At 43.2% G+C, this 19,280-nt stretch overlaps 1 protein-coding gene across 1 annotated transcript in view; it reads left to right on the top strand.

Moving 5' to 3' along the window:
* Positions 1-277: 277 nt before the first annotated feature.
* Positions 278-19,280, top strand: part of LOC148034319 (GTP binding protein) — a 73,545-nt gene continuing 54,542 nt past the window's right edge. The window contains exons 1-4 of the mRNA XM_087679271.1: positions 278-529; positions 743-910; positions 1,622-1,745; positions 2,539-2,630. Of these exons, the coding sequence (XP_087535397.1) occupies positions 443-529; positions 743-910; positions 1,622-1,745; positions 2,539-2,630 (471 nt within the window). The 5' untranslated portion in view covers positions 278-442. The remainder of the gene's footprint in view (positions 530-742; positions 911-1,621; positions 1,746-2,538; positions 2,631-19,280) is intronic.

Below are 19,280 nucleotides of genomic sequence, written 5' to 3'. Positions count from 1 at the left end.
GAACAAAGTGCATGAGTATTATCTGTGTCAGGCAATGCCATGCCAAACAATAAGTAGAAAAATTCAACAGAGCAAAACCATAATATGGACCATGTGCTCGACTTTGTGAACATTAGACAAATGAACATCCGTTTTTCATAGTTAGTCCATCCAAGCATCCTATTGAACCTGCCTAAAGATAAGCACTCCCTTTACCCTAGATGTTTGAGGATTCGAGGCAAAAGGTTGTGATTTAAGTTAAAGATGTCCAATGTCCACTAAGTAAAAGGGAAAGCATATTTGCATGCACTCACTCATGAGCACAGTACTAAGCCTATTAGTCTGCCAGGAGTGTGATCGAACGGTTTCTTCGAAGGGTTTCTCTCTTTACTCCTACCGAGGCTTCCCGATTGATTGAGCAGCAGGCTTGTGTCTCATCAGTCAGTGCGAGTGCTGCTGCAGGATGCCTCCCAAGGCCGCCAAGAGCAAGGAGCCCGCCCCCGAGAGGCCCATCTTGGGCCGATTCTCCTCTCACCTCAAAATAGGCATCGTAAACCCTGCTTCCCTTAACAAACCACCCGCTGTGTTATTTTCCAGACTCAATAGATTTGACAGTACCTGTTTTCTTTTGGTTAACACTGGAGCCCCTGTGTAATTGTGCATCTGTGAGGCGGGTCCAATGAAATTGATAACAATACCCCCGTTAAATTTTTTTTTTTTTGCAAGTTTATCTTTTTTTGGGTGTTTGTGTGTTCGTCTCCAGGTCGGTTTGCCGAATGTGGGCAAGTCAACCCTGTTCAATACACTGACCAAGCTCTCCATCCCGGCTCTGAACTACCCTTTCTGCACCATCGACCCCAATGAGGCACGCGTGAATGTCCCAGACGAGCGCTTCGAATGGCTTTGCAACCTGTACAAGCCCAAAAGTGAGGTAAGCTGGTCTCCCCTGGCTCTCACAGATTGATTGATCACACAAAATGCATAAGTGATTGCAAACAGTTTTCTTGTTAATAATTCAAGGAAGTCTGTTTAGGCTAGCAGCACTTAGTACAGTACAAGATGAGTATCATGGACAGCTAAATTTGTTCTCCTCTTGAAGATGTTTAACATCTTAATTTAAGAAAACAGCCACAGTGAGTGAGTTAATGCTTATTTTGGAATATCACATTGTGCCCCTTTATTGCGGTGCATTCATGTTCTGAACAGAGGAGCAAAGAGGCCTTGTTGGAGGGACTCCTTCTTGGTGTCTGTCTTTACACCACTACAATTTTCTTGCTGCAGCTCTGGGTTCATAAGCTTCGATTTATTATTTCTAAAAGTGACTTGTTTCAAACAATGTCTCAACAAACTTTAATACAGTTGCAATCGTCCAATTTCCCAAATGATGTGATCTGAAGGTGCTGAAAAATATCCGAATAGAGAGTCTTTAATGTCTTTGCAGTCTGCAGATGCTGTTTGAGATAGATAAACTCAATGTTCATGTACCTTAGCTAACTTGTATTTGTTGCACAATCAGAACTTCTGTAGTGGTCTGTTGGTCCATTGGCTGTGTATTACCATCAGTACTAAGCTTTTGGGATTGTGCCTTATTCTGAAGACATTTTGAGTATTTTCATTTGTGACAGCTTTGGAACTTTTGCAGGTTTCTGCATACCTAGAGGTACATGACATAGCAGGTTTAGTTCGAGGTGCACACCAGGGTCAGGGTCTAGGAAACAGTTTTCTATCACACATACGAGCAGTGGATGGGATTTTTCATGTATTAAGTAAGTTTTCTTTTGTGATTAACTTCAACAAAGCTTGTACAACTGCATCACATTCATACAACCTAGCCTGATTTTACAAAGTTTCTGTAATTCCAAGATTAGACATAAACTATGTTTGTTTAAAAATCTGATTTTGACACCAGCATGGAATGCTGTAGGGCAGTTCCTACTGGATTGCAGGTCAAGTTGTTACCCTTCGTTTTCAGAAGTTGAAGTCTCTCTTGTGATTCCGGTTCACCTGCTTTCTCTCAGTTTCTCATGGTGTTCCACAGCCTATCCTGAATGGAAGATTATTGAACAATCTTTGCCTTACACTTTGGACTTGAAAATACTCATAACTCATTTCAAGTTAGGAGCCAGAATTTATAAATGCGTGCTGTTATATTCACCAAGATCTTTATTAGACTTAACAGTGTTTAGCTGGCACCTTGTGATGACCTTTCAAGGAAGACTTGCGCAGCTCTCCCTGGAATTGCTGATCATTTGCCTAATTGTTGCTTTCACGTTGCATGCTAGTTAGATGCAAATAAAGAATGAGTTAATTTCCATAATATGGATTGCTAATCACACTGAGCATGGATGTGTGTGCTTGTTTGCTTTGTGGTTCTGAACAGCATGCAGCATTGTTTCTCATTCACATGTAGCTTATGCATCTTCTCAAATGATATTTGGCAACCAACACCGCTACACAAATCATTATGGGAGCATAGATATTATTTCACAATAGAAAATTCATGGCAAGAGGGTGCAGCATTGCTTTTCTGACTTATCTTGTTATACACTTTGTTTCTAGGAGCTTTTGATGATACTGAGGTCACACATGTTGAGGACTCCGTTGATCCGATCAGAGATTTGGAGATTATTACCGAGGAGTTACGATTGAAGGTATATTTGTTGCTCTTAAGAGTTAGTTGGACCTATAGGACAATCTTTAAGGATCTAAAGGCAAGGTTGCACCACGAGAAATAAATGCATCTTTGAATAAATGCATATTCTCTCTCATCTCTTAGGTGAATTTAATGTAGCCTTGAATGGGAGTGTGTAAGTGGCCATTTGGAAATATCCCATATTCTTAAAGGCTGATTATTAGGATTCACAATCATGTTACCAAGGAGGTGAACTGAATTTAAGCTAGGACTTTTGGGAGTTCACTCCAAAATGGCCTTTAGAGGTATGTATAAACCATGCTAGCTGATGAGATGATCCAAGTAGAACATCTTAGGCATGAAGAACTTTTGAATTTTTAAAATTTGTAAAGATTTTGTCGGCGATGCAACAATTGTATTAAATGCTCTTTTTATTCCCCGTGCAATGTATCATAAACTAAAGTAGTTTTAAGAAAAACAATCACAAGTTGTAAGGCACAAGGTCTAATTTGCACAACTCAATAGAAGATTAGAGAATCCAAATGGCGGAAGAGATCCTCAAATCATCATTATAGTAGTCAATAGAGATTTGTACAAGTGTGGTTTCGAGAATCCAAGCATAAACCGTCTTGAATGAGCGTGAATCCACAAAGTTGTTGAACTGGCCCATTTAGGACAATTCTTCACACTGTCTCAATTGCCCCCAACAATCTTCACCTCGACCAAACCATAGTGCTATGACTTACCTTGATTTAGACTCTCTAGCACGTTGGCAAGATTGTCCCCCCTTGCTTTTTGCAATTGGCACGAATAGAGAGGAAGATGCATTGATGTTGTGATCTTCATGATCCAACCAAGAGGGCTTTTAGTTGTGAATAGTCACCTTAAATAGGAAACTTGCAACTAGTTGTTGATCGATCTATTTCTTCATGAAACAACATAATCAGAAAAGTAGTTGACTTAAATAAATTTGCCATGTTAGAAAAATAAATAAGCGGCATGTCCAAACAAGTTAACATCAAACCAACATATCTTGCTTTTTGATGCCTTGCTTCTTGTGCGACGCTCTTGTCCTCGTGATTGCTCATGCAATTATCCATGCCATCATTGCTCCCATTGCCATGAATTGCTTCACCATGTTTTGTTGGTGCTTACATGTGTGACTTTGCTACTTGCCTTGGCATTGCTTGCCAAGCGACTTTGCCATGTTATTTTGACTTGCACACGATCGTATGAAAATGAACATGGTTCAGGTACATTAGATTCTTCCCCAATAGAATTGTGACCATCCTTGGTTGCATAGCCTCATGGTAGATCCAAAGCAAAGGTAAGGAGTATTCGCCAAATTGATTCTCATTCAACCATACTACACTATGCATGGGTAACGCTTAAACTTGAGTAGATATTGAAGCTGCTCCTTTCACATACCCTTTTTGTACTTGTTGTGAAGTGACGCTTCTTCCAGCACCACAACCCTCGAAGCTTGTTAGCATTCACTATGGCTTCTCCTAATTTGGAGTTGTGGTAGGAATAGGTCCATTTTTCTCTTCAAGGTTATTCATGTGAAATAGTGGTGGATGCAATTTTAGTTAGAGGGTAGCTACAATCGATAAGTACTTAGTTTCTTAATCATGCAGAATGGTCTCTTCTTTTGAGTGCTAGCTTAGTTGAACCCCCAAATTGCTCTAAAATTTGCTTTTTGATCTTGAGATAGCATCATCCTTTTGATACTGTGGTGCTTGCTAGATATTCTCGCGAACTTTTTTCAACATTTGATCCATATTTGCAATTAGTTGATCCATTGTACAGTTCTTGGAAGAGGTCTCTAAAGCATGATTGAAGTTATTGCTAAATAATTGGATGCTTGCAACTATCTCAAATGTGTGTGGACTTTGTCATTGATTGAAAATGCTGGATTGATAGTAGATATCCCTTCCATGCAGCTTGATCTTCTTGATAGTTGCAATGAGGCATGGTAAGCATGTTACAATTAGAATGCTATTTGTGCCCATGAGTTTGTGGGTAAAAATTGGTAGAAAATGCCAACTTTGGGCCAAGGCCATTGGAGAGTCCCTCTCTCAAGATGGATGTGATTTGATACACAAGTCAAAGAGTAGTGGAGTATGGATAGGCTATAGAATGAGACTCTAGACAAATGAACTTACCCTAAACAAGGTGCTCAATTGTCCATAAAGGCACCCAATAACAAGCTTAACACCCATGAAATATATTTTTTGACAGTCTTGCAGATCATCAATGATGAGTAGAATTCATATACAACAATGGGGAGCAAGAAGGCCTTAAGAACCTATCAGAGTACAGTGATGCGGAAGCTTGGGACCAAGACTGAGAGAGAGAGTGAATACAGAGAGGAGAGAGAAAGAGACAGTAGAACAAGATCTGATGTAAGAAGTATGTTGTATACAAAGGAATGCAGATTTGTACATGGGAGCAATGTGTATGTCTGTGTATCTCCTCCTCGATGATGTCACCACACGAGCACACCTCGAGGATAGCAAGGCCCTGATCATGATTGGATCTCCACGATCTGTTGAGAGTGCCTGTGAATCTATGAAAGTGTGCCAAAAGATTGGCTATATATAGCCTAGAAAAGAAACAATGTCCAGCAACAGGTCTGCAACCGACTGTATAAAAAAATGCCAAAAAACTGACTATGCAGTGCAGTTGACTACATAAAAAATGCCAAAAAACTGACCTATTGCACAATCCTTTGCCACGTGGCATCTGCAACAACATCTCCCACCACACATGTGATTGCTGACTTGGCAAAAATGATGACGTGGCACTCAAATTGACCCCGAGCTGCTCCGCACACTGCCTGAAAGAGGAAAATGCCTGTGTCCAGGGGATGATCTCTAACACCCCCTCTTAGATCTTGGATGAGGCATAAGGCTGAGGGATCTGACATGTCTCCAAAGAAGAGCTTGGGGAAGCGCCTTCGTAAACAAATCTGCAAGATTATCCTTGGGCGTATTTATAAACAAATCTGTAAGATTATCCTTGGTCTTGTAGTACTCTACATCAATGGTTGCATCCAGAAGCTTCTCCCTAATGAAGTGGTACTAGATCTCTATGTGCTTTGTCCAGGCATGGAATATAGGATTCCGTACCAAGGCAATGCAACTCTCGTTGTTGCACCGTAGAAGAGTAGGACGAGACTAGGGGACAACCAAGCTCCTCCTACAATCTCCGAAGCGACACAACCTCACATGTGGTGAAAGACGCGGCCCAATACTTTGGCTCAATAGAAGAAAGGGCTACTGTGGGCTGCTTCTTGCTACTCCATGAGATAACACATGCACCCAAGGTGAAACAATAGCTTGTAGTAGACCACCGGTGGTCCACATCCCAGCCCAATCCGAGTTGCTTCAACTTGCAAGAACAAGATCTGAAGCACTTGTACCTGTTGGATAAGAAATCCCTAAGTCAGAGGTCCCCCTCAAATATCGAATAATCCTCAGGGCAGCCTGCCAATGCACCCGTTTTGGTTCACTCATTAACCCCGCCAAGAGACCTACAACAAAACAAAGATCAACACGAGTGTTGAGGAGCCAAGTCAATGATCCAATCAGTTGATGGTAGCGGGAAGCATCCGTCAAGGGAGAATCTGAGTGTGAAGTGGCCTTTCAGTTCGGATTCATAGGAGTAGAAACGGATCAACAAGTCTCCATCTCAAAAGTCACCAAGAGCTCTTAAATGTATCTTTGTTGAGAGATGAAAATCCCCTTTGAGATTGATAAATCTCGTGACCCAAGAAGAAATGAAGAAGCCCCAAGCCCGTTATCTCGAACATCTGATGTAAAACTGTCTTTGTCTCTTGGACCTTTTGTGCATGTTCGCCTATAAGTATCAAATCGTCAATATACAACACAAACAACACACGACCAGTCTCGGAAGTGTGTACATAAAGCTGCGGATCGGCCTTGGAGCGCTGATATCCCAGTACAGATGAGAACTCAGATGTATGTACGGGAAATGGAATCCATATATTTAAACACGAGACAATCGCATACAACAGTGAGTCACTGGTTGCGCGGGCACTGGCTCCTCTCTCCACAGAGTCTGCAGATGGTGAAGGTGGTAATAACGACTGAGGAGGAGCCACTTGAGTATAAATAGGCTGAAAAGTGGGGAGCAATAAATGCTGGTCGGCCAGCATTAATGCTGGCCGACTGGTGCATAAAATGCTCCACTGGCATAAAATGCCACACCAGAAAAATACCTAATAAAAATGCCTAGCCCAGATCAAGCTCAGACTCACACATGAGCTGACAAATACTTTGCTAACACCCTCTCTCAGATCATGGGTGATCTGATAGAATACAATAGTACAATGAAAAGGGATTAGAAACTATACAACATAGAACCACCAAGTAGAACCATGGATACCCAAGCAGTGGGTGATCAAGCCACCACCAAGGTGCCTCGGAGAGAACCTGATGTCGATGTCGATCGTACCAGATACTTGAAAATAGAGAAGATCATAGCATGTCTCTGTGTCCATCACCAATGTCTCGCAGTAGCATACAAGACCATCTTGTCAAAAATGCCCCTGAACATAGGTGACCATGGATTCCCTGCCTTTGGCCAGACTGCCGAAGTGTCCCCTCATGTGAGCTCCAGACGAAAGCCTCCCGCTCTCTGTCAGATAACCAGCTCAGCATGAACCTAGATGTCAATCCTAGCTCCAGGATTTGATTCCGCCAGACTGAAGTTGATGCGTCAGGGATGTCCCTCTCTGGAACCTGTGCACCGGTAGAAATGTATAAAAGTATAGATGAGGTGCGGTTGTCCCATTTGAACACCTGCTCACACTCCCTCTCTGGCACAAGAGAGTCGTGAGGGATGACCTCATCACCACCACTAGAAAGCAGCCGAGGAAGGGGCCACCAAGCCCTTCCCGCGATCCGAAGAAGAGGATCCCTTCCGTGCCTTGGACTTCACCTTGTTCGGAGGATCTGAGTCGGAGTCTGATGAAGGAGAGGACTCATCGGTAGAGTCAACATCCCGCTTTGTCTTCTGCTCCTTCCTGGAAGCCGCTAACGTCTTGCAGTCCTTCCGCAAATGTCCCTTCTTGCCACAGTGGTAACACTGGGCCTTCGACTTCTTCTTCTCATCACCCCTCTCTGAAGCTACATAAGCCTCGCCTCCATAATGTGTCGGAAACCGCCCCTGTAATCTCAAAGATGTCTCATGCTCAAGAAGCATCGAGGTCATATGTGTAAAACTGACAGGAGTCGATGATGTCTGCGCCCGCAAAGCATTGGCCACTCCATCAAACTCCGGGGGGAGCTTGTAGAGGTTCGTCCCGACGAGATGCGCCTCGGGAAGAGCAGATTGCATGTGCCGAAGCTGGTCCTGTACTTGCGTAACACGAAGAAGAAAAGATTGATATTATCTTTCGGCTCAAACTTCATCTGCTGGAGCTGGCCATAAAGTGTGACTGCCCGCATGGTGGAAGGTGCCTCGTACATCTGCTGCAACTTCTGCCATACTTCAGGAGATGTCCTATAGGAGGTAACCGCCGGTAAGACCGCTTTAGAAATACACCGAAGCAACGCCGAGTAAGCACGGGCAGCATCATCCGAGTCCCATGTGAGCACCGCTTCCTCATGGTTGTCCTCATCAAAGTCTTCAAGAAGAGAAAAAGGACGGAGGGGTCAAGGAATAGCTCCATAGACGATGTACCATAACCGCTTCTGCACAAACCAAGCTTTCATGATAGCACTCCATGTGAGATAATTAGGTCCATGTAACTTATCATCAGTGGAAGTGCACGGAGGAGCCTTATGGAGGGGATAAGAAGAGAAGTAGAGAAGAGATGGAATGTAGAGAGGAAACACAGCCAAAACACAAGCACAGACTGCAGAAAATGAGAGTTCACATGCAATATAATCCAAAATTTGATCAATAGAAGACAAAATCTGCTGCAAAAAGTCAAAAATCCGAGTCCCATGTGAGCACCGCTTCCTCATGGTTGTCCTCATCAAAGTCTTCAAGAAGAGAAAAAGGACGGAGGGGTCAAGGAATAGCTCCATAGACGATGTACCATAACCGCTTCTGCACAAACCAAGCTTTCATGATAGCACTCCATGTGAGATAATTAGGTCCATGTAACTTATCATCAGTGGAAGTGCACGGAGGAGCCTTATGGAGGGGATAAGAAGAGAAGTAGAGAAGAGATGGAATGTAGAGAGGAAACACAGCCAAAACACAAGCACAGACTGCAGAAAATGAGAGTTCACATGCAATATAACCCAAAATTTGATCAATAGAAGACAAAATCTGCTGCAAAAAGTCAAAAATCCAATTAAAAATTGCCAAAAACAGCAAAAACGGCCTGAATTAACAGTCACCCAGCCACGAGAGATGCTGAATCAGCAAAACGCAGGCTGTAAAATGCAGAAAAAACAGGTAGAAAACTGTTGCCAGCAGCTGCTGATGGAGAACGCAGGCAGCAGAGGGTGCGGAGGCAGCAGGCGATGGTAAAACTGCAGAAAACGCAGGTCAAGCAGGTCGCCTGTATTGAGCAGCAGCTGCGTGAGCAGAAAAGGTAAAACAGTCTTGAAATCAGCAATAAAACACAGCAGGAGCACAAATCCTGAAATCTGATACCATGTCAGAAGTGGAGCAGCGGTCGGTAGAAGCATAAACATGTGCTGAAATAAACTGCTGAAACATAAGACAAAAAGAGAAAAGAAAACGATACAGATGAGAACTCAGATGTATGCACGGGAAATGGAATCCATATATCTGAACACGAGACAGTCGCATACAACAGTGAGTCACTGGCTACGTGGGCACTGGCACTGGCACTGGCACTGGCTCCTCTCTCCACAGAGTCTGCAGATGGTGAAGGTGATAATAACGACTGAGGAGGAGCCACTGAGTATAAATAGGCTGAAAAGTGGGGAGCAATAAATGCTGGTCGGCCATCATTAATGCTGGCCGACTGGTGCATAAAATGCTCCACTGGCATAAAATGCCACACTAGAAAAATACCTAAAATACCTAATAAAAATGCCTAGCCTAGATCAAGCTCAGACTCACACATGAGCTGACAAATACTCTGCTAACAGACCAGTCTCGGAAGTGTGTACATAAAGTTGCGGATCGGCCTTGGAGCGCCGATATCCTAGCTTTGACTGAAGGAATGAGTTGATATTCTCGTTCCATGCATGCGGAGCTTGCTTTAGGCCATACAAGGCCTTCTTCAACGTGTATACTTTCCCATCCGAGGATCCAAAGTTGGGAGGCTACTCCACATAGATCTTGTCCTTCAAATCACCATTTAAGAAGGCCGACTTCACATCTAATTGAAAAACAGGTCATCTTCTATGGCTAGCCAAGGCAAGACTAGCACGAATAGTCACTTGGCGAGCTGTAGGGGCAAAAGTATCATGGAAGTCAACACTTGGGCGTTGTGCAAAACCTTTAGCAACAAGGCAAGCCTTGTGCTTGTCCAAAGAGCCATCACTATGGTACTTGGTCTTGAAAACCCATTTGACACCAATCACCTTTTTATGAGAGGAACGAGGCACAAGGAACCAAGTGCCATTCCGCTCAATAGCCTCCAACTTGGCTTCCATCGCCTTTTGCCAATGTCAGACTATAAAGCCTTCTTTACTAAGGTAGACTCTTGATCCTGTATAACATGCGACATCAAACAGTAGTTCGAGCAAACAAGCTCCGCAGTATGTGCCTGGTGCTTGTGTGATCTTTGCGGGCCATCCAGCGGTTCCCACTCCTCAGGAACCCCCGCGATCCTTGAATTTCGGAGTGTGTCACATGCCCAACGAGGAGGCCAAATCTCTCTTCGTTGCTCTCCATCTGTTGAAGGCTCGGGTATATCCACTGGTGAAAGCTCCACGGGGGTGGCCGATGGAAGAGAAGACTCTATATCCGAAGCAAAATTGTCATTAAGAGGCTTTGGCTCCAAGGGAATTGTCTAGGGAGTCCAACTCTCCCCTAGATCTCCAAGTACGGGGTGCTACTCACCCCCCTCTATAGCCGAAACTTCCATGAACCGCACATCTCGGCTCGTGTAGACATCCCGCTTCATGGGATCATACACGCGATAACCTTGGAACTGGGAGCGGTAGCCAACAAAGATATGTCGTCGGAAAGCCGCCTCAAACTTGTCACACTGCGTCTTCGGGATGTGCACATAGGTGTCACACCCAAAGACCTTGAAATAAGAGACATCAAGCTTTGTCCCAAAGTAAGCCTCAAAAGATGTCATCTTGTCAACGGCCGAAGTGGGAGATCGATTTAGGATGTGGATTGCTGTAGCCACTGCCTTGGCCCACAGAAATTGAGGTGTTTGTTGGTGCTCCATCATGGTGCACGTCATCTTGATCACACTTCGGTTCTTCCGCTCCATTCTCTTAAGGAGTGTTGGTATTAGCAAACTCCTGGTGAATGCCCCTATGTGTACAAAAACGAGCAAACTCATTAGAAACAAATTCAGCATCCTTGTCTGATCAAGGTCTTCAATCTTCGGCCAGATCGGTTCTCCTCGAAGAGAAGCCAATCCTTGAAGTGGGAGAAAGCCTCCAACTTCAGTGTCAAGAAGTAGGCCCATGTCATCCTACCATAGTCATCTACGATCAATATGAAGTACAAGCTCTCCTTCAAGGACTCGTCCTCATCGCGCCACAAAGATTCGTAGATACAAGCTCCATAGGTGAAGTAGACTGCCTCGAAGCTTTGTGGGGAATCACATCTCGATGCTGTTTCCCACGAATGCAGGAGACACATGGCTGCTGGCTCACCACTATGTTCGGCAAACCTCGAACAAGCAATCCTTGTGACGCCTTCCGAAGATATGCATAGTTCAGGTGTCGAAACCGAGCATGCCATAGCTCGGACTGTGTTTGAGAGGTAAGAAGAAGAGAGGTAAGAGCTGTAGAAAACTTAAATTTGTAAATGCCGTTCTCCTCATACCCTGAAGAGAACCTTCCTTGATCCATGATCAAGGACTCGAACAACATCATTGTTAAACTTCACCAAAAGGCCAAGAAAACAAATCTTATGTACTGAAAGTAAATGATACCCTAAACCTGGCACATGCAACACCTTGGAAGTGTGGGTACTACCACGTCCATTTGGAATCAGCTGTATCTCACCTCGCGCAGCAATGGACACCGAAGAGCTATCTGAGAATCTACCCACGCGAAGGTTGCAAATGGGCAACACCAACGGTAGAAGAAGTCATGTGCTATGAGGCACCATTGTCAATGATCCACTCTTGAGCTTGGGGGCTGTCATCGCAATGTTAGAAGTTTGCGGTATAGGGTTCTCAATGACCGCTAAGTGTAGAAAAGCAGCTGATGAGGGTGCAGCCACCGCCCTAGAATCCTTCGTGTCTTTCTTCTTGGTGTCCTTCTTGTCCTTGTCGGGGCAATCCTTCTTCCAATGACCGGTCTTACCACAATATGGCATGTCAATTCTCTCTTGTCCTTTGGTTTGTTGTCCTCCTTCTTTTCCTTGTGGTCCTTCCCCTTCTTTTGAGAGGCTTGACCTGTCAATGCCTCCGATTTGGAAGCATTCTGTCCCTTCAATTGTTCCTCTTGGTCCAAGACCATAGGAACCAACTCTTCCCATTGAAGAGTCGACTCCTGCCCTGATCGAATAAGAGCGGAATAAAGGGTACCGAATCGTGGCGGCAATCGGGACAATAAAGTGATTGCCATGTCTTTGGAGGAAATGGGCTTCCCTGCATTTTGAACTTGCATCTGAAGCTGCCGAAGCTTGTTAATGTGTTCCTGAAGCGAAGAAGACTTATTCACGGACAAGGTCCGCATTTGCACCTCCAAAGAAACCCTCTTCATAAGGGTCATCTGGTTGTACATTTGGTCAAGTTCCAGCCATATCTCCCGAGCCACCATCAAGTGCTCGATGTGGGCTATCATGGTTGTTGTACAAGATAGAAAGAGAAAAGAACGAATCTTGGCATTCAGGTTGTCCCAATGAGATTGAGCTTTGGCCAACTCCGCACGAGCACTGGAAGAGAGTTTGGACTTATCTCTTACCGAGGGCCGGTTGATCTCCTCCATCACAAGCTTCGCCAAATCATAAGAATCCAATATGGCCAACATGATCACTTGCTAGATACGGTAATTGTCGCCATCAAGCTTTTGATTTGATGAAAGAGCCGGTAGGATAGGCACCTTCTGGTCCATGATCGCTTGGAACTCCAAGTCATACTTTGTAGACATTTTCACTTGTAATGCCTGCACAAATGCAAAAGCAGCCCCCTTTGACTGTAAAGACGCAGCTTGCTAGGGCTCTTTCCTCCGCATCCCAAACCTTCTTCAGCCGTTGGAGGCGATGAAAAGGTAAAATCTGCAATTGAAGGCCGAAAACACAGCCTTTCTCCTCTTCAAACAGCAACAAATAGCAGTAAATTCACCAACCGGATTCCTTTCCGGCACGCCCATGCTCGTTTCAGCCTTGTTTCGATGGGCAGCCCTCCCGCTCGCCCTCGAATGTTGGAAACGCAGCCTTGTGTTGCGTTGAAATCTCCTCTTCAGGTAGGTTTTTCACTCAGTCTATAACCAGCCTTTCTTCCGTGGATGGGTAGTAAATCCTTGATTACAACTCAGCAGAAAACAATTAATGCAAATCTGAAAATACAAATTTACCTACTGATCTTGGACAATGCACACCCGATCGGTCCCAAAATTGGTGCCCCTTTCGGTATTTCTTTAGCTTTATTGAAGAAAAAGTTGATTTACAATGGGATTCTCCCGATCCCGTTCGCAATCCAAACTCCTCTTGCTGTCCAAAGTGACCAGCAAGTCTTCAATCTATTTTGCCCCTTGATTTGGGCACTTAATTGGCCTTCTCCCACTTCATAGATGATGGAAATGGCCCAAATTCAATGGTTGGCTAGTCCTTCACTTGAATTTAGCTGAAATTCACCTTCAGCCCTGTTGAATACGAGTTTAGGAGCTTCCAATTTTTGGCACGCTTCCCAAGGTCCAAATGTTGAGATCTTCAGAGTAAGGCTGTGAAATGGTTGGGAGATGAGAGAGAATTCAGAGTTTTGTCACGAAGAATGACTGAAAATCAGTCAAATGCAGCTATTGCCTTGCCACAACAGTTTGTAGATGCAAATAACTAAAGAAAATCAGTCATTTATTGGTGTTGCCCTGTCTCAACAACTTGTAGATATTGTCACATGCTGTTGATTGGTTTTCTCCTGTCCCTGGCTGCCTCAGAAGGTCCTGCAATGGCTGCAAATCAGACCGGCAGTATCTCCTCCCTCTCTCTTGCAAGCTGAATACACTAAAAATGCCTATCTCTAGTCTCTAAAGACGTTTTTCAGTCTTGTATGGGCATTTTTGACAAGTGACAGCCTTTTCAAATGGTTTTTCTAGCATTAGCCATAATTAAATATTAATTTTCAGTCTTTAAGTACTAAAAATTAATCTAATAATTATTCGGTGCCTTAACTGGTCAATAATTAAATTGACAAGGCAACTTTCATTCCCGAGTGTCTCTGCGTCATCTTTGACCATCAGATTGGTGCTAGGTACCATTAAACGCCACTTCTCTAGTGTCACCAATTGACACTTATGGCCAAATGAATAACCTAGGTCAACAATTGACACCAAATACCACCAAGTACATGTGTGGTATAACTTATAGCAACTTTTGCCTTGACATCTCGTGATTTCTTCGGGCCATGGGCTCGTAAATTTACTCTAATCTCAGTTACACCTCATATGTGCAACATTTACTTAACCATGTGATTAAAAATTAATCTATATGTTAAGTGAGGTTTCAAAAATACATGTTCTCATGACACAGTTAGTTCGTCTTCATCGCTCTGATAACATGTCAAAGTGCAATGATGTAGAAGTGTGGGATCAAGATAGAGAGAGAGTGAACATAAAGAGGAGAGAGAGAGAAAGAGATAGTAAAACAAGATCTGCTGTATACAAAGGAATGCAGATCTATATACGGGAGCAGTGTGTATGTTTGCGTATCTCCTTGATGATGTCACCACACGAGCACACCTCGAGGACAACAAGACGTGATCACGATTTGATCTCCACGATCTGTTGCGAGTGCCTGTGAATCTGTAAAAGTGTGCCAAAAGATTGGCTATATATAGCCTAGAAAAAAACAATGTCCAGCAACAAGTCGCTTGCATTAAATGCAACCGACTGTAAAAAAAAAGCCAAAAACTGTCCGACTACACAATCCTATGCCACGTGGCATTTGCGACAGCATCTCCCACCATACATGACTGTTGAGCTAGCACAAATGACGACCTGGCACCCTATTGCTGACGTGACACTCAAATTGACCCTGAATTGCTTCGCACATTGCTTGAAAGAGGAAAATGCTTGTGTCCAGGGGATGATTTGTAAGAGAACCATCACCATAGAAACTTGTATCACCATAGTACATACAACAATATCAAGTGATGTCCGAAGAAGATGTTCGAAGTACTCCAATGGACCGTCAGGAATACTCTAAGAATATAGCTTTGGGCTGTGAGTGCTAGTTAGAAGACATCTAAAGAAGAAGCATTAAGTTGTTATCAATCATACTCAAACTCTACTCACAAAAAGTTGAAATAGTGAGATCTCTATGTTTGTCGTTGACAACTTTGCAAAAGTATAATGCGACCATCAATTCCTTGCCTTTTGCTAGATCTCTAGTGTCCCCTTGTGTGAGGACAAACGAGGAGTAAACACCACTTGCTCTCCAAACCTCCCATCATGGACTGGAAACGTAAACCAATTTCAAGATTTGAAGGGTCAAACTAGATTAACACATGTAGAAAGCCTCCTTCAGGGTCCAGTGTACTCTGTAGATGTATAGCAGCCATCAATATGCTCCAACTCCACCCCCTCACTATTATCTCCAAGTATAAAAATACATGAGGAGCATTGGCTGTCATTCCGCTACTCCATGCCACATGTCAAGTCATGAACCAAAGGAGAATAGTTGTCGCTGTTGAGATATCGAGCTCCACTCGTGATATGCCAGGGTGACCGTTGTGCATTTATGTCACCGACTTGTCAGCTGCAGATGCGGTTGATACACCGCCCATGAATAATAGCTAGATGACAGCTATCCTTATCTACTCTAGTTCGTGGCTCAGTTAGTATGCCACCTTAGTTAGTTGAGTTTGGTTTGAGATCCATATATAGGGTTCTTCTATTTCTTTGTACTAGAGTTCTTTTGGCTTACATAACTAAGAAGAGTAAAACTGTTTTCAGCCTCCACCTGTGTGTGTATTCCCCCATTGTGCAAGCAAGAAAGCTACAAGTGAGACTCCTTCCTTCTCTCCCACATTCTTGACATGGTATTAGAGCCTTGTTCATGGTAAGGAGCTTAAGAAAGCAAGCCAAGTTCGCGGTGTTCTGGTAAGAGGACCAGTGTTGCTTTCATTTTTCTGTATTGGGAGCAAGTCTTTGCAGGTAGCATAGTTGGAAAGTGCAAGAGTGTATTGTCTCAGATTGAGCCGCCCTTTGCAGTATAGCAAGTGGGCTTTAGCCCTTGGTTGCTCTGTTTTTTTGATTTGAGGCCATTTCGAGGCCTGTTTTGGAGGCGGAAGTTGTCTGCACGCACTCAGGAAAAGGCGCTGTTTTATGCTGTGCGACTACTGTTTTACAAGTCAGTGAAAAGTTACTGTAGAAATTGCATCGTATGCTTGTGCGCAGAGACATTGGGAGTTACAGAATCATCCTTGTTACCTGTTGATGCAAATTCGTCACTAGAAAGTGAGTGTGTGGTCAAATACTACTTTCGTAAGTTTTGCAGATTTGCCCTTGTGAGGTTGAAGTTGTGTTCTTTGCAGTGACAGAATTTTTTGTAGTGTTCTGTAATGGTATCTAATTTTCTTTCACAGATTGTCACTGAAAAGCTTGACAAGAACAACTTCCAAGCATGGAAGTTCAGAATGACGAATTTCCTTATAGGAAAAGGATATTGGGAATTTGTTGCAGGAAACGAAGAAGAACCAGTTCTTCCTGATGTTTCCAATCAACAGCAAATGCAGGCATTTAAAGCATGGCATGAGAGAGCCAGGAAAGTTATGTACTGGCTGTTTATCAGCATTTCAGACTCTATGATTGTGCATATTCAAGATGCAAGTACGCCAAAGGAGGCATGGGATACTTTGTCAAAAATGTATAGCATAATACGCAAGCCAGGAAAATGCAGCTCAAGTAAGAGTTGTACAATGTGCAAAGAGAAAGTATGAGCATCAATGACTACCACATGAAGGTGAAGAAGATTGCAGATGCACTTGCTTCCATTGGGTCGTCAGTGAAAGATGATGATTTAGTTTCTGTGACCTTGAATGGTCTAGGAAATGATTATGCACAGTTCCGAACATCCATTTCCGTCCGTGAAAGATTTTTTGATTTTGAGGAGTTGATTGCTCTTCTAATTTCTGAGGAGCAAAGAAATGGTGGTGCATCTTCTTCAGGAGGAACTTCAAAAGAAATTGTTTTCTACTCAAATGCTGGAAGAGGTAGAGACAGAGGTAGAGGAGGCCGATCTGAAGGCCGTGGTAGAAATCAAAATATGCAACAAACTCAAGAAAACCAGTCCTATGGAGGAGGACGTGGTAACTCTAGAGGCAAGGGGAGCCAAAGAGGTCGTGGTGGATGGCAAAGAGGCTAAAATGCAAATATCAATGTTGAATGCTACTACTGTGATAAAATGGGTCATATGGCTAAAGACTGCTATAAAAAGCAGAATGACATCATGAATGGAAAATTGCAACATGGGAATCATGCATCTTCTAGTAGATAGGGTGATGACAGAAATGAGCATTTGTTTATGGTGCAGCACATGACCAATTCTGTGACAAGTGCAGGAGAAAAATGACGTGTGGTATGTTGACTCAGGTGCATCAAACCACATGATAGGTCATGCAGAATGGATGCAGGATGCAAGGAAAATGAAAAAACCAGGATTTGTGGAGACTGGTGATGATACTGCACATCCTATTGTGCAGATTGAAAATATTCATTTGTCTATTCAGGATGGGAAAAAGAAATACCTGTCGGATGTATTTCATGTCTCGAATATCACCAAGAACCTGGTTTCTGTTGGTCGAATGGTTGAGTAGGGCTTGTAGGTCAGATTTAATTCTCATGGATGCTTTGTTGAGGATATGAAAAATAAAGGTCGCTTGATAGCAAAAGGAAAGAAAAATGACAGAATGTTTACGTTGGATGCAGACATGCTTGAATTGAGTGCAGCAATGTTTGCACATGGGATCGGTGTAGTTGCAGATATTGATATCTGGCATAAACGCATTGGTCATGTTAATGTACAACGACTTAAATCAATGCAAGCTCAAATATTGTTGCAGGATTGTCTAAATTCAAGGTTGCAGAAATGCATAAGGTATATGAAGCCTGTCAGTTTGGAAAACAGGCAAGGAAACCATTTCCTAGACATGTTCAAGAGAGTAAGAAGCCATTGGAATTAATCCACTCTGATGTGTAGACTACTAAAGTTGCATCTCTTGGAGGCTGTCATTATTTTGTCACTTTTATTGATGACTATAGCATAAAAGTTTGGGTGTATTTTATGAAAAAGAAAAGTGAAGTTTTTGGGCATTTCAAATCTCCTAAAGCTATGGTTGAAAAAGAAACATGCCTGCAAATAAAATGTCTAAGGTCAGATGGAGGGGGAGAGTACCTCTCAAATGTGTTTGTAAGGTTCTTGCAGGAGTATGGCATAAAGCAACAATATTCATGTAGTCATACCCCATATCAAAATGGAATTGCAGAAAGGAAAAACAGGCATATTGGAGAGGTATCTCGTGCTATGCTTAACGAAAAAGACTTGCCAGATTTTTACTAGGCTGAAGCAGTTGCTACAGCAGTCCACATAATGAACAGGACTTCCACTGCAGCAATACATGGGATGACTCCAGAGGAGAGGTATACTGGTAGAAAATCAGATATTTCTCATTTGAAGATTTTTGGATGCATTGTCTATGTTCATGTGCGAGATGAGTTGAGATCCAAGTTGGATCCAAAAGCTGAGAAGTGCATCTTTATTGGTTACTCTTTGCAGCAGAAAGGGTATAGATGCTATAACCCTTTTACTCGTAAGTTTACAATGAGCATGTTGTTTTTGATGAGATGAGTAGCTGGTATAAACCAGTAAATGTGATTGATAATGTAGATGCACAAAATGGTAATGCTGCACAGAATTCACAGCAGCAGTCATAAGATATTAGTGGACTTGGAGCGTCCTCTAGCAGTGGTTCACATTCTTTGCCATGGACAGACAGATTGAGATCAGGAGAATCTTCTCAAAGAATGCAGATAGTGATATGCAGGTATCACGAAAAGGAAAAGAGAAGGCAGATCAGCCCATGTTTGATGTGAATGCAGGTCACTTTTATGTGGATGGTGAATCCAGTGGCTCAGAACAGAGCATTGATGATGAGTTGGGTATTCCTTCTATTGTTATACTTGGAGTAAGGAAGACCAGGGATGTTTTGAGAGCACCTGGGAGTGAACCTACTTTGCGCAGGTCTACTAGAGCTAGGTATCCTGTGGATAGGCTGAAATATGATGGATTTACAGCCATTCACTATGCATATATGGTCAAAGTGATACAGGAACCAGAACCGACTTCTTTTGAGCAATCCATG

Source organism: Lygodium microphyllum, chromosome 6, assembly GCF_053477565.2.
Source record: "Lygodium microphyllum isolate KBCC chromosome 6, Lygodium_microphyllum_v1.1.10, whole genome shotgun sequence".
In the NCBI taxonomy this organism is placed as follows: Eukaryota; Viridiplantae; Streptophyta; class Polypodiopsida; order Schizaeales; family Lygodiaceae; genus Lygodium; species Lygodium microphyllum.
Note: the sequence above shows the minus strand (reverse complement) of the source record. Positions and strands in the feature narration are given on the sequence as shown.